The following is a 15,336-nucleotide window of genomic DNA, read 5'->3' as shown; positions in this document are numbered from 1 at the left end:
CAGTGGTATCAGAGTTCTTAGTTATTCTGTCTATGTTATGTACAACACCCAAGAAAAATCAAAGTTAGATCCAAAATCCAGGAAATGCATTTTCTTAGGGTATGCTGATGGAGTCAAGGGATATCGCTTGTGGAATCCCACTGCCCGAAGGTGGTAATCAGCAAGGATGTTGTGTTTGTTGAAAACAAGATACAAGAAAAAGAAGGTAGCACTTCAAAAGAAAAATCAGAGACTACTACAGTTGAAGTTGAAGAAATAGAAGAAGTTCCAGTTTCTTCTGAAGCAGCACCAAAGAACGAAGAACAAGAGCAGGCTGATATCGAAACTCCAGAAGTTCGACGGTCAACTAAGGAGAGAAGAGATCCAACTTGGCACTCAGATTATTCTATGGAGAGTAATATTGCATACTGTCTACTAACAGAAGATGGAGAGCCTTCAATTTTTCACGAGGCTATAAAAGGCCAAGAATCATCTCTGTGGGTGGCAGCAATGCAAGAAGAAATTGAAGCTTTTCATAAAAATAAAATATGGGATCTTGTTCAATTGCCACAAGGAAGGAAGGCCATTGGAAACAAATTGGTCTACAAGATCAAACGCAATGGTAATGATCAAGTGGAGAAGTATCGTGCAAGATTGGTGGTGAAAGGATTCGCTCAAAAAGAAGGTATAGACTTCAATGAGATATTTTCTCCGGTGGTTCAACTCATAACAATTCGAGTGGTCCTGGCGATGTGTGCTACATTTGACTTGTACTTGGAGCAGTTAGATGTTAAAACTGCATTTCTTCATGGAGAGCTTGAAGAAGAAATTTACATGCTCCAACCAGAAGGTTTTGAAGAACAAGAAAAAGAGAACTTGGTTTGCAGGTTAAACAAATATCTATATGGTCTCAAACAGGCGCCGAGATCTTTGTGTTTATTACAAGAGATTTGGTGATGACGATTTTGTTATTTTGTTGTTGTATGTTGATGACATGTTGGTAGCAGGCCCCAACAAAGATCGTCTTACAAATCTAAAGGCACAATTGGCTAGGGAGTTTGAAATGAAGGACTTGGGACCAGCAAACAAGATTCTAGGGATGCAAATGCACCGAGGCAGAAATAATAAGAAGATTTGGCTTTCTCAAAAGAACTACTTAAAGAAAATCTTGAGACGCTTCAAGATGCAAGACTGTAAGTCAATTTCTACCCCACTTCTTATTAATTTCAAATTATCCTCAAGTATGAGTCCTAGCAATAAAGCATAGAGGATGGAGATATCTCGAGTACCGTATGCATCAGCAGTGGGAAGTTTAATGTTCGCCATGGTATGTACAAGACCTGAAATTGCACAAGCAGTGGGAGTGGTTAGTCGATACATGGCTAATCCTGGTAGAGAGCATCGGAATACTGTTAAGAGGATCCTAAGATACATCAAGGGTACCTCAGATATTACTATGTGTTATGGAGGATCAGACTTTACTGTTAAAGGTTATGTTGATTCAAATTATGCAGGTGATCTTGATAAAAGCAAGTCTACCACAGGTTATGTGTTTACTCTTGCTGGAGGAGCTGTAAGCTGGATTTCAAAACTGCAATCTATCGTGGCTACATCTACGACGGAAGCAGAATATGTAGCAGCTACACAAGCTAGCAAAGAGGCAATATGGATGCAGATGTTACTGGAGGAGCTCGGGCAGAAACAAGAGAAGGTTATTCTGTTTTGTAACAGTCAAAGCGCTTTGCATCTTGCAAAGAATCCAGCATTTTATTCAAGGACAAAGCACATACGAGTTCAGTATCACTTTGTTCGTGAGAAGGTGGAAGCAGGTAGTGTGGATATTCAGAAAATTCACACTAATGACAACCTAGCAGATATGTTTACGAAGCCGATCAACAGTAACAAGTTTATATGGTGTCGATTTTCTATTGGCCTAGCAGAAATGTAACATTGCAGTAATTGGGTAGAAAGAATGGTGTGAAGACTTAATTGATTCTCAATTAAATCTTCAAGTGGGAGAATGAAAGGAAAAGTCAACAATGGTAGGGAGTCAAAAAGAAACTTCAGAAAAGGAAGAAAGTTGGCAGCAATTTTGACAAAACAAAAACGCGTAGAAACCGTCCAACGCGCAGAAACCGTTCAACCTTTCTTTACTCGTTTTCAACACGAAAATGAGTAAACGTTTTCCTTTACGCGTTTTGACATTTCTTATAAATAGAGGGTCCCTTGCCCTCATTAGATCATCCCAAAAAATCTCAGAAAGAGAGAGTAAGAATACAAAGAGAGTTATACACCAAGATAAATATTGTAGTCTTGAGTGTCCTCTTTAGTAGTTGTTCCTTTTACAAGAGAGAAGTGTTAATTGTTGTTTTCTCCTTGTATTTGAGAGTAGTGTACTCCATAATAATAGTGAGATCCTTTCTACCCCGAGGTTTTTCTCCTCTATCTGTTTGAGGGGTTTTCACGTAAAATTTTCGTGTTCAATTTATTTTCATTATTTATTGTCATATCAAACTTTAGTTGTGGTGCTTCCTCCCCCAACATTTGTGATATGATTTTCGGGAACTAATTTACTTGAAATTGTATCGATCTTTCAGAAATTTTCTAGTGACACATACTCACCATGAAAATGTCATTTTTGACATTTTGGGGGTCATAAAACATGAATTCACGAGTAGGAGTGTTTTTAGTGTGTATTAGTATATGTTGATTTTCGTGAATTTGGTTGCCAATTCCTAGTGCCTTGATATTTTTTCAATCCATTAAAAATGGCCAGTGAGCAATACTCACTATGACATACGTCATTTTTTTGACATTTCGGGATCATGAAACACAAACTCATGATTATAGGCTTTTTTATGTGTATTAGTACGTGTTGATCTTTTTGAATTTAAATGGCAGACTCCGATTGACTTAAAATTTGATTGATCCATTAAAAATGATCCGGTGATGAATACTCATTATGGCAAACATTATTTTTTGCCATCTCCAGGTCATGAAACATGACTTCATAATTATGATCGTGTTTTTAGTATATATTAGTACATGTTGATTTTTGTGAATTTGGTTGAGGAAACGAATTGACCTAAAATTTTGTCGACCCTTTAAAAAGGCCCCGTGACAACCAATACTCACCATGAGAAACATTATTTTTCCGCGTTTGGAGATCATGACACACGAATTCATGGTTATTGGCGCTTGTTTATTTTGATTACTACATGTTGATTTTTCTGAATTTAACTAATGGACTTCAATTGACCTGGAATTTTGTTTGTCCTGCAATAATGGCCTGGTGACCTATCCTAATCATGACAAAGTAGATTTGAATACATCCTATCTTTTCTAAGCCTCACTTGTAAAACTACACTAGATATGTTAGTGTTGTATTTTGCATTATTAATATATAGAACCTAAACTGTTAATCAATTATACAATGGAGATTATAAGGAAATTTTGTATAAACATAAGAGATGAAACCATTATGACAGATTGTTACCAACCATATCCTTAAAAAAATACATAGAGACATTAAGTACACATACACACACAAATTGGAAAGTGAAGAATCTCATCACATCTTCATTCCATTATATATATACACACACATACTCATATTGAAGATAGCTCACATTGCCCTAACAACTATTACAGCTAGTAGTACCCTTCTTCCCCTTTACCCAAAAAAAAAGGCTTTAAAGGGAAGAAGAAACACTAGAGAGATTCTTGAAGAAAGCTAAAATGAGGGATCTTTTTTGTCATCTTCATTTTTTTCTTCTTCTTTGATTGTCTCAAGATTTGGTGAATGAGAAATCTTTGTTGGAATAATAACAAGTGGTGGTGCAACTTCAATCCATGGCTTCATATTGACCATCTTTTTAGCCATTCTTACACTATAATATGGGAAAACATTAGAGACATGAAATTCAACCAAGGTAGACATTATATTTCTTTAGAAAGAAAGTTGACTCGAACGCCACAATTATTTAAAACTATCTGGAAAGTATTTTTTTTAATTAGAGTTTGTTGTATTGCTTTGGAGTATGAAGTATTGGTTTGATGGATAAAAAAGTAAAAGGTTTTGAGGGTTTAAATAGGAGAGGAAAATAGAATATTCTTGAATTGAGAAAATATCAAACACAATATAGAAAGTGAAAATATTATTGGACGGTTTCATGCAATTCCACGTGTATAGAAAATGTCATAAATGAATTAGCAAACAAAGAGGCACCCACTAGAAAGCTAAAGCTTGGCTTGTTGTGAATGATTGGTTCACTCAACTAACACATGTCGATTTCTTAGAAAAGGGGTCTTTGATTGAAATGTCAAAAGCCCACTTTGGTCGAGGTGTTTATCTGGTCACTTACATAGCTATTATTGTTATAATTATTATATATAATATCTACTTGATAGTTTGGTTGCAAGTTTATGGAACTATAGATATGTTACAAGCTATCAACTTTAAAGCTTAATTTCATCTCTTTCTTTTAAAAATTTAGTGATATATTTTGTGTGACATTCATTCAGAAAGTGTGTATAACTTTAAAAGAATCATTTTATTATAAATCAAGTATCATTCAAACAGTCTACTATGCCTTGCTTTGTGGGAGTCTCAGCAGAAAAAAAGACATGGAAAACCGTTATAATTAGTGAACAAGGGTAACTTGGAGTAGATCCCACAAATGCAGAACGCATGAGCCAATTCACAAAGACAATTATCCAGTTAAATGAACGCCAGTAATTTCATATCCAAGTCAATATTGTGAATTATTTCAAGTTTTTCATAGAAATTCCTCTGTATTAATCGTCACAATTTCTTTAAAAAGGGGTTTTTGATTGAAATGTCAAAAGTCGACTTTGTCGAGTGTCCATTTTTTATGAATTAAGTATCATTCAAACAGTCGACCATGCCTTGTTTGTGGGAATCTCAACCCCTATGAGTGAGCAAAAAAAAGACTTGGGGAACCATCAAAATTAGTGAACAAGTGTAACTTGGAGTTGATTCCACAAATATGGAACGTAAGAGCCAATTCACAAAGACAATTATCTAGTAAAAGAATAGAATATTCACTAAATTGAAAACCAGTAATTATGTATCCAGACAAAATTGAAGGGGAAAAGAAGTCCCAATAAACTGTCATAGTTAGTGAACAAGTGTAGGGTGGAATTCATTTTACAAACGCAGAACGTAAGAGCCGATTCACCAAGTCAATTACCCAATTAAAGAACTGAATCCTAACAAATCACCCATTTCCTACCTTCTAACTTGATCCTTCGGATAAACAATCATAGTTGCACGGAGATAGTTGCACGGAGTACGATACGTAAGTAAACACTACTTTTTGTATAATGATAGTATTTGAATTAACTTGCGCATATTCTAACTATTCAATTGAACATATATCTATTTATTACATCCCATCAACATAGGCTTTGAGTAACTTTGTTCACTAAATTGGAAAGACACAAAGAACCTCATGAAAAATTGAAAAAAAATGTTCCAAGTCGTGACCATTAGAAAATCCAAGAATAAAATCACGAAGAAATAAACTTTTGTAGTGATGTAAACAGAGTCAAAATTCAAGATAAGGAATGTGTATCCTACACTTGAAGTAATTTGAATTTTGGTGCCATTTGGCAATGGAACTTGGTATGATGAGAAGATCTTTTACTAATGTTTCAAGAACTGAACCAAATACCTAGACCAATTATCTTTATAGGGAGCTACCCCACTTTAGATTTGGACGGTCATTAATCATTAATTGTTCAAAAGGAAGGAAGATATTATCGATAATTGACAAGACAACATGCATGGAAAGAGACTAAGTAGTTTAGGTGTGTAATCTACAATTTATCCGTGAAGACTACTTTTTTACCCCATCCAATAAGTAGATGTTAGGATGTCGAAAGGGGGATAAATTTCCATGGGTGAGAGAGTAAAAAAAGAACACAAAGACGAAGAGCTCTGTTTTGCATAAAGCAGTAAACACAGCATGCAAAGACTAGTTACTCACCACAATTGGGGAACAAAACACATTCAGCTCTACTGTCAACGACTACAACAATGGATCGCCATTATTAGGCTTGCAGAAAGCTTTGTTCACTTTCTCAAAAGAAAACAGTAGCCAACCCGCACCATCAGGTAGTGTGATCAGTAAACACCTAATAACAGGGTGGGAGAAAATGATGAACGCAAACAAGCATGTCTTCTAATAGAGATCTAAATTTTCTTCTTATCAGGGCACGAAATATCTAAATGTAAGATGAAAAAGTGTCTTAAGCTCCATTTATATGGTATAACAAAAAAATGGCAACAGATCAGACACCTGTGTAGGCTGTAACTAAATGAGTGTGGTATACGGAAAATAACTATATAGCATACTTTTCCATACGATAAGAATTATCAGAAACACGAGTATTCAAGAAGCACAGTCACTGGCGCTTTAGATGAGGAAAAGAAAGAGGAACTTACAAATTTGGAAAAATGTGTTCAGACAATCTTTGGCTCAAGTGGACATAACAGCCAAAGCAAAGGCAAAAAGAGAAGTTATGTTAGTACCACAATGACAACATACAGTGTAATACCACAAACAGGATGTAGAGTGTACGCAAACCTTATCTCTGCCAATTGGGGGTAGAGAGATTGTTTATAAAACACCCTCAACTCATGTGCATCAAATCAAAATACTTGTGAACGAGGGAATACGGCAATAAAGAAAACATGACAACAAATACAGAAAGCAATACAAAGCACACAAAAAGGGAAAAATAGCGCCATTAAGGTAATAGATATCAAAAAAAAACACTACATGAGTAAGCCTAACACTAGGACATATAAAGTGCTCCCGACTACCTTCTACCTTAATAAGCAAGCTACTAACCTCCTATCTAAGGTCATGTACTCAGTGGTCTGAGGTGGAAAAATAACATTATTATATTCGGCAATAGAAATACCACACGGCATTTGTAAATATGCTGAGAAGTCTTCCATTGTTGAAACTAATCTTGGGCATTGGATCTCCTCACAAGTTACCATGCTCATACACGAAAAGGTATATCTCTAGAATATACACTGCATATATTAACATCCTGACTATGCAGAAATGTCATAATGAAACCAAATAACACATCTTCCACAGATACAAATAGCAAGTGCAAAATTTAGTTGTATAACTAATGCATGCTCACAGCATTAGCTCACATTTGCAAGATCAATATTTGAACGTCGCAAACAGTAAAATGTAGCAGTAAGCTGTGGAGGCATTGATCATAAGAACCATGAAAGGGCAAAGTGCAGGTTTATATCAAGTTATCAACAATAAAAACAACGGGTATTCAGCATGTTTAAACTAGTATAACAAGACTACAATTCATCAAAGACGGCAAAATTCTGGCATTTGAGGGGGGAAATCAAGCTAAAAGCATTGCAACAAAATTATGATTATGCGAAACAAAATTCAGGCTAAATTTAGATATAGATGATCATCCAAATTCTAATAATGCGAAATGAAATCAACAATTTTTTCATCACAATATGATATGAAAAGTATCATTTGATAACATTCCTCTCAGAAACAAAACGACATGAATCCAAATTTTAGAACTATTATATTGAGAGAAACTCAGAATTTAACCTTCGCCTGCAAATGGAATCGACTTTTAACACGATTCCCCCTTTTTCTGCTCTTCAATTCTCAGGAATCTCTACATCTCCATCAGAAATCTCTTGCTGCAAATCCTTTGGATCCTTTCCATCGACAGTACAACCAACAGATACGCAAGTGCCTAAAATTTCCTTCACAGTACCACTCAAATCCTTAGCCATAGATCTAGGCTGCATAACCTTAGCAATCTCGATAACATCATCAAGCGAGATATTTCCATTATGCTTGATATTCTTCGTCTTCTTCCTGTCACGTTCCGGTTCCTTCAAAGCTTTGATCACAAGTGCCGCGGCGGAAGGTACAACTGATACCTTAGCTTGACGGTTTTGGACGGTGAGTTTCACGGTGACTCTAAGACCCTTCCAGTCCTTCGCAGTTTCCTTAGCAATGTCTTCACCGATTTTCTTAGGAGAAAGACCGAGTGGACCGATTTTTGGAGCGAGTGAACTCGCCGCTCCGACTTCACCTCCGGTGACTCGGACGAAAACTTCGACAACCTGAGATGGATCGAACTTTGGCGGCATTTTGGCAGAGTTGTGAAGCGGAGCTAGGGTTTTTGTGCGCTTTGTGGATGAAAATGAGGAGAAATTAGAGTTATAATGTTAGAGTTTTACAGGCTTGTAATTGGTCATTTCATTATTTGGGCCCTTTGGTTAATTTAGAAGTCCATTAATATTTGGGCTTTGTCATGCATGGGCCTAAGCATTTAGGGGTAATTATGTAGGACATATTAATCAAGAGAAAATTTTCAAAACATCAATATTTTAGTATTTAATAGGACTCTCTAACTACATTTTAATATTTATTAAAAATAATAATAATTTAATTTGCTATTTCAAGATTTTTTGTAAATTTTTTTACTTTATAAAATACAAGTAATTAAAAACCATATTGAAAAAATTTATGGGAGAATATCTTTCAAATATGATAAATATTAATTACGTTACTCACTAGGAGATCCAACTTAGCGAATTAAATTATCAGTTTTATCTATTCCTCCATTAATGAGATTCAATCTTCTTCCTCGTCCTCCATTAACTATCTTCAATTTTTTTGTAAATGCAATTCGTTTGATAAAATTTGTGGCTATAAAAAGAAGATTGATCCGGACTGTTCGTATTCGTTCTAAAAACATTCTGGTATTTTGAAATTAAATTTGTTTCAAATTCTATTTTGTTTCGAATTCAAAATATGATTTTAATGTGTTGTTCCGAATTCAATTCGTTGTGAATGCATGATATCGACGGATTTTTTCTGGTCAAGTATTTTTAGACTTGATTTGAAATCTTATTTGCTAGATAATTTTGGTGTTGGTATGATTTTCAGTACAAACTAGTGGTGAATGAAATACAAATTGGATACAAATTACATTTTTCGTGTTTTTGTTAGAAATTGGTATTTTGATTGATTTTGGATTACGAACTAGTTGAGTTATATAAATTTTGAAATACAATGTAATATATATACATTTTGATATGCATCTCAAAATCTGATTTTTGTTTAGATACAAAATTTGTATCCTAATTTGAATATAAATTGGATGACAATAAAAACAATTTAACTTATGGATACTAATCAAATATGTAGTGTATAATAAGGTTACAATTCGACTATTGAATCGTATTGAGTATTTATATATTAATGATTTCGGGGTAAAAATTGATTGTATCCACTTTGTTTGGGACTACAATGTCGTTGAGGTACTTTTTATTTGAAAACTTCTTTTTATTGAATAAAATTAGTCTGCTAATCTGATTTTTTGAATAAATAGTTGAATGGTTTTGAATATTTGTATATTAATGATTTTGGAATACAATGTATTTGTATCTGATTGGAATCCTTTTTTTTGTCTTATTGGAATACCTTTTTTTTTAATAATATAATTAGATAGGGGAGCGTTAGTCTTCTAATCATGCATTCGGGGTGATGGAACGAAGATAATTGTTATGTTGATTACACAATAGAGTCTATTATGGCGAAACAGTATGCAACATTTAGAGATTTAATGGAGAAAGTTGCTAAGCAAATTGACGTTGATTGGAGATACAATTGTATGAAGCTGAAGTATACGATTGAAGATAATAATGCATCACTGACTTGTATCGACTTGTTATTTTGACACATATTGCGACATTACTTTTATACAAATTAAATAGTAATACATTTTGAAAAACACAACAAGCATGCTTATAGAAATGAATATAACTTGAGAAATGATAAAAAAAGAAGAAGATGATCTGATGATAAAAATTTAGGCCATAGTTCAGAAAAGATACAAAAATAAAATGAGATAACAATCAAGTTGAATGGAATATAGATTTACTAGCCTATAAATATTCAGAAAAAATACAAAAAACAATGAAATACAAATCAGATAGATTGAAATAGAGATCTTCTTGCCTATAGAATATTCAGAAAGAAAACTAAAATGGAATGAAGTACAAATCTAATAGAATAGAATACAGATTTACTTGTCTATAAAATTTTAGAAAGGATAAAAAAATGCATTGAAATGCAAGTTGCATGAAAAATAAACAATACTAAATGATAAATACAAAATAAATGATAGATAAAAGATATTATTTTCGATTAAACTATAAATATAATCAAATGATACAATTACTATTAAAAAATACAGATTTAAAAGACACAAATTACTATAACTAATTAAATGGCATACATTGGGATTGAATACATTCTAATATTGAAGGTAAAATACGAATATCAAAAAATCACAGCAAAATACAAGTCAATATAAATCTATCGAGATATACGATGAATATTTTATTACCTTAATTAGTGAAATTTTTTTTGGGAGAGATTTAGGGAATTTTAAAAAAAATAGAGAAGAAGGAACACAGATAAGCGGGAATCGAAAAAAAAATAGAGAGAAGATGGAATGGAAAAATAAAGGTGACTATTAAGAGAGAAGAGGGAAACATTGGTAACTTTATAATTAATTAACTTTTTAAAAAATGTGTGCATAATAAATTCAAAAATATTAGGAACTAAACTGGGATATTTTTAATTTGCTATTAAAATATAATATAGATATTATTAATATTTTTTTAAACTGTAGTCATTTTCACTAAATTAATTGATAGTTTTGACTAATTCACTAGTTTTTTCATTAAACAAAATTTCGCCCGCTTCATCTTCTTCTTCATGTTTCTTCTTCTTGATATTGCGGCTGTTGCTTCTTCTTCTTGTCGTATCATAAATGTGAATCGTTTCAAGCGAATTATACATCAAAAGACTCAAAACATCGAGATGATTATATATTTAAAGATTGAAAATATTTAGAGGTTATTTTGAGTTAATCGAGATTGAATAGTCAATATATAATTCACGTATAGTTAAGCTTTATTCAATTTTTTAAATGTATCATAATGTATAATTAGTGAATAGCTAATGTATTGGTACGCTATATTATATTGTTAGCAGGGGTGGGGCCACCTTACTGTGTGGGGGAACCCCCTTCGTTGAAAATTTATACTATTTATATATAGTTAAAATAATTTTTATGTATACATAGTAGATGTTGAACCCCTTCAGGTAGTTCATGTGTCTAATTTTTTTAAATTTTGAAAGCCCTTAATATATTTTAAAACACTTATAATACATTTATATTACATGCATAATTTACTTTTAATACATATCATATTTATCATACTATTGCTATGTATTGCTATAGATGATAATAAATAAAAAGTATCACTAATATCAATAATTATTTATTAAAAAGTGATCGCCCAAGTAATTTACTAGCCCAATTAAGTAGCGTTGGATAATAATTGGTTATGATGGATACATATTGAATCGAGTATCTATTGGAAACAATCTTTCTTCCCAACAAAGATAGAAATAAGATATGTATGTACTTCATCCTTTTACGACCCTATTTGTGAAACTATATTAGATATTTTATTGTTATTATTATATATATACACATTGACCTGTTGGCTTTGATTTTTGGTTGATAAAGTATGGTAATCTTAATTTAGAAGGGAAAAAAAGATGATGAGTTAATTTTTTAAACAGACAATCATTGGCCATTAGAATTATGCAATAATGTAGAGATTAATTATGAGTGAATTTATATATTATTTTATGCAAGTATTAGTCATGAATGATTTAGTTATTACACTTTATATTCTACATAAAATAATACATAAATCGCCTTATAACTTATACATGTATTATTTAAGTGGATTTCTAAATTGTCAACCAAACGGCGTATTAATTTTATACACGAAATACTTATTTTCTATCTATCTATCAAATATTATATAACTTATACGAAAATTAATACATAAATAACTTAACTTTTATCCAGAAACCCAAAGACCCTCAAAGTTAAAGCAACCATTTTAAACTCGTGGTACAATTTGTAGAGTTTGACCCTTATAAAGGCAAGGCGACTACGAACGACTCGACGAGATAGAACTTTAAGAGATTTTTTATAGAGTTTCAAATAGGTATTACGAGTGAAATAATAATCAAAAGCATGAACAAATAAACAACTAGAAATAGATATCACCATGTGTAAGAATGAATATATAACTACTTCAAATATATGACACAAGAGAGAATTAAACATGTAGAGGAATTTCTAAAATAAGTATTATTAAGTGAAATAATAATAGTAATATATATAAATTTTAGAATAGATTTCATCTGTAAAATAAATACATGAAATGATATAAAAAATAATTGTTTCACCCAATGTTAACGCTTTTGAACTCAAGGACAATACTTCCCTTTTCCTATTTTGATATGTTAATGCTCAAACCAAGGATCCCCCGAAAATACATGTTTACCTTTTGTTCAGTATGTTGTTGTTGTTAGATTCGAGCTTCTTCTCGATTTAGTCCAAGCCTAATTTAGCACAAATCGGTTTCGAAAGCATGCACGAAGGCTAATTATTTGGCACAAGACGAGACAAAACACATTCAAGCTCTAAGACATAAAACAATGGATCATCATCATTAACCACAACTTAAACGACTAAGTCTACAAGTCTTACTTACAAATTATTCAGCAGCAAATATAATGTAGTAAAACATTGAACACCTAAGAACAGCGTGCACAACTGTTACGAACGCAAACAAACCCACCCAGATACACACCGAGTTGGTGGAACTGGACGCAGCTACTCAACTCAATTGATTGTAACTACACACATCAATGTCACTTACAGAAACAAGCATACACTAGCAATTGGTTCCCATATTACTAATACAGAACAAGGACGTACCTAATGACAGAACAAGACTTGTTCCTTAGAATTCTTCAACTCCATTGGTGTAGGATCAATTGTGTTCAAGTCAAAACAAGACCACAACACTTGGCTACATAAGGCTTCTCAGGAATGAAGCCTTCTAACAGCAAGAAATCTAACTTTCTTTTTCCCGAAAAGTTGGCAAGAAGGAAAAAGTGCCTGAAGTGCCAATTACATGGAACAATAATAGCAACATAACCAGTATAATCCCACAAGTGAAGACTTCACACCTACCTTTTTGGGGTATAGAAGTTGTTTCCGATAGACAATGAGCTAAAATAAGAGAAACCAAAGGAAGACTGAAAGGAGCTCCAATTAAATGGTGCAACTGAAAATTGCTGTCATCTCTATAGCTAAATGAATACTTTATAGACAGAATAATGATATAACAAAGCGCTTAATTAGCCAGAGGATAGCAATCAACAGAAACATATGAGTGTGTATTCATATAATATATATACAGTGCTTCCACACAGAGCACTTTAGACAAGGAAATGAAAAAGGAACAAAATTAATTAGATGGTCACTATTGTACAAAGGGCAACTTTAAGCTATGTTGCTCGGACTTTCCAAAAATGATGCCAGACCAATGTTGGATCCTTCAAAAATGGACTACTTTTGAAGGATCCAACACACCTATCAACATTTTAAAAAAGTCCGAGAAACTTAAAGACTTTAAGGCTAAGGGTAACAACACAGCTATAACTGGCACAATATCTACGATTGGATGCGAAAGCATAGAACTTTGGCCATTTGAAGAAGAAAAACCTTTCCCCAGACCCCTCTCCTCAATGGACTTTGCCCCTAGTTATTATCTACAGCTACCCTCTTGCTCAAGGAAATGTACCCTGCCATCGCTCACACATTTACATATTATATATCAAATTCTTACCTTAACTGCACAAACAGCAAACAGGCAAGGCAAAATTAGAAGTAACTATCTTATATACCACACTAGATTAACCAAAGGTTGCATCTTTATATGCTAAGGGCTCTTCCAATGATCAAACATCAGCTCTAAGATATTAACTACTACATTCTTAGAATCCTAACTAAACTAAAATAAATGGCAAATGTAAAATCTAACCACATAACTAATGCAAAGCTCAAAGAATTTCATCACTTTTGCAAGAATTATCCACGAGCTGCGTACGTGTTTGCCATAAGCATCCTCAATGAATAAATTTCAGGTTCAACAATGAAAACAAAGGCTATTCAGCACATTCGACTACCATTCATCGTAAAGAGAATTGAGAAAACACTACAAGCATTCCAAAAAATAACAAAAAAAAGCTAAATATAGATTCAAATGCTTGCCTGACAGAGTATTCCCATCAGATATGATACCAAAAGTATACTCTGATAACATGCCTATCAAAAACAGAACGACAAAAATTCAAATTTAAGTACTATATGGAGAGAAATTCAGAATTTAACCTCCACCTGCAAAACGGAATCACATTATACACTATTCGCCACTTCAATTCTCAGGAATTTCGACATCTCCATCAGAAATCTCTTGCTGCAAATCCTTTGGATCCTTTCCATCAACCGTACAACCAACGGAGACGCAAGTACCTAAAATTTCCTTCACGGTTCCACTCAAATCCTTAGCCATAGATCTAGGCTGCATAACTTTAGCAATCTCGATAACATCATCAAGCGAGATATTTCCATTATGCTTGATATTCTTCGTCTTCTTCCGATCACGTTCCGGTTCCTTCAAAGCCTTGATCACAAGTGCGGCAGCAGAAGGTACAACTGATACTTTAGCTTGACGGTTTTGAACGGTGAGTTTGACGGTGACTCTGAGACCCTTCCAGTCCTTCGCAGTTTCCTTAGCAATGTCTTCACCGATTTTCTTTGGCGAAAGACCTAGTGGACCGATTTTTGGAGCGAGTGAGCTCGCCGCTCCGACTTCACCTCCGGTGACTCGGACGAAAACTTCGACGACCTGAGAAGGATCGAACTTTGGCGGCATTTTTGTGAATCGGAGGAGATCGGCGCTAGGGTTTTTGTGTGCTTTTTTATGGATGAAAATGAGGAGAAATTAAGAGTTATAAACTTAGGGCTTTTCAGACTTAATGGGCTTGTAATCCGGCATTTCATCATTTGGGCCTTTGGTTAATCTACAAGTCCATTTATTGGGCTAGCTTCATCTGTTATTGGGCCTCTTAACAAGAGAAACGGGTTCGTGTTTGATGAATAGAATGTCTCACATCGATGAATGAATGGAATCATGTGCCATATATAAGACATGAACAATTCTCCTTTCTTTGAGCCAATTTTAGAATTTGAGTTAGGCCACAACCTAATTTAACATAATATCAGAGTCAAGCAAGATGAGGACCTCCGAAAAAATGGATCCATGAATATGCATGCATGGGATCAGATGATGAAATTTCATATTAGAAA

At 33.6% G+C, this 15,336-nt stretch overlaps 2 protein-coding genes across 2 annotated transcripts; both read right to left on the bottom strand.

Annotated features, from left to right (window-relative positions):
- Positions 1–7,417: 7,417 nt before the first annotated feature.
- On the bottom strand, positions 7,418–8,226 carry LOC129904350 (60S ribosomal protein L12-like). Its single transcript, XM_055979915.1, has one exon. It carries the CDS (start codon positions 8,162–8,164, stop codon positions 7,664–7,666), a length of 501 nt encoding a protein of 166 aa, XP_055835890.1. The 5' UTR covers positions 8,165–8,226; the 3' UTR covers positions 7,418–7,663.
- A 5,894-nt stretch (positions 8,227–14,120) lies between these two features.
- Positions 14,121–14,970, bottom strand: LOC129904288 (60S ribosomal protein L12-like). The gene has a single exon (XM_055979835.1). The coding sequence runs from the start codon at positions 14,900–14,902 to the stop codon at positions 14,402–14,404; it is 501 nt and encodes a 166-aa protein (XP_055835810.1). The 5' UTR covers positions 14,903–14,970; the 3' UTR covers positions 14,121–14,401.
- Between the last annotated feature and the right edge of the window lie 366 nt (positions 14,971–15,336).

The sequence above is a fragment of the Solanum dulcamara genome, chromosome 9 (assembly GCF_947179165.1).
Source record: "Solanum dulcamara chromosome 9, daSolDulc1.2, whole genome shotgun sequence".
Classification (NCBI taxonomy): Eukaryota; Viridiplantae; Streptophyta; class Magnoliopsida; order Solanales; family Solanaceae; genus Solanum; species Solanum dulcamara.
Note: the sequence above shows the minus strand (reverse complement) of the source record. Positions and strands in the feature narration are given on the sequence as shown.

Coding starts and splice junctions, on each gene's coding strand:
- LOC129904350 (XM_055979915.1), bottom strand. CDS start 8,164: ATGCCGCCAAAGTTCGATCCATCTCAGGTTGTCGAAGTTTTCGTCCGA.
- LOC129904288 (XM_055979835.1), bottom strand. CDS start 14,902: ATGCCGCCAAAGTTCGATCCTTCTCAGGTCGTCGAAGTTTTCGTCCGA.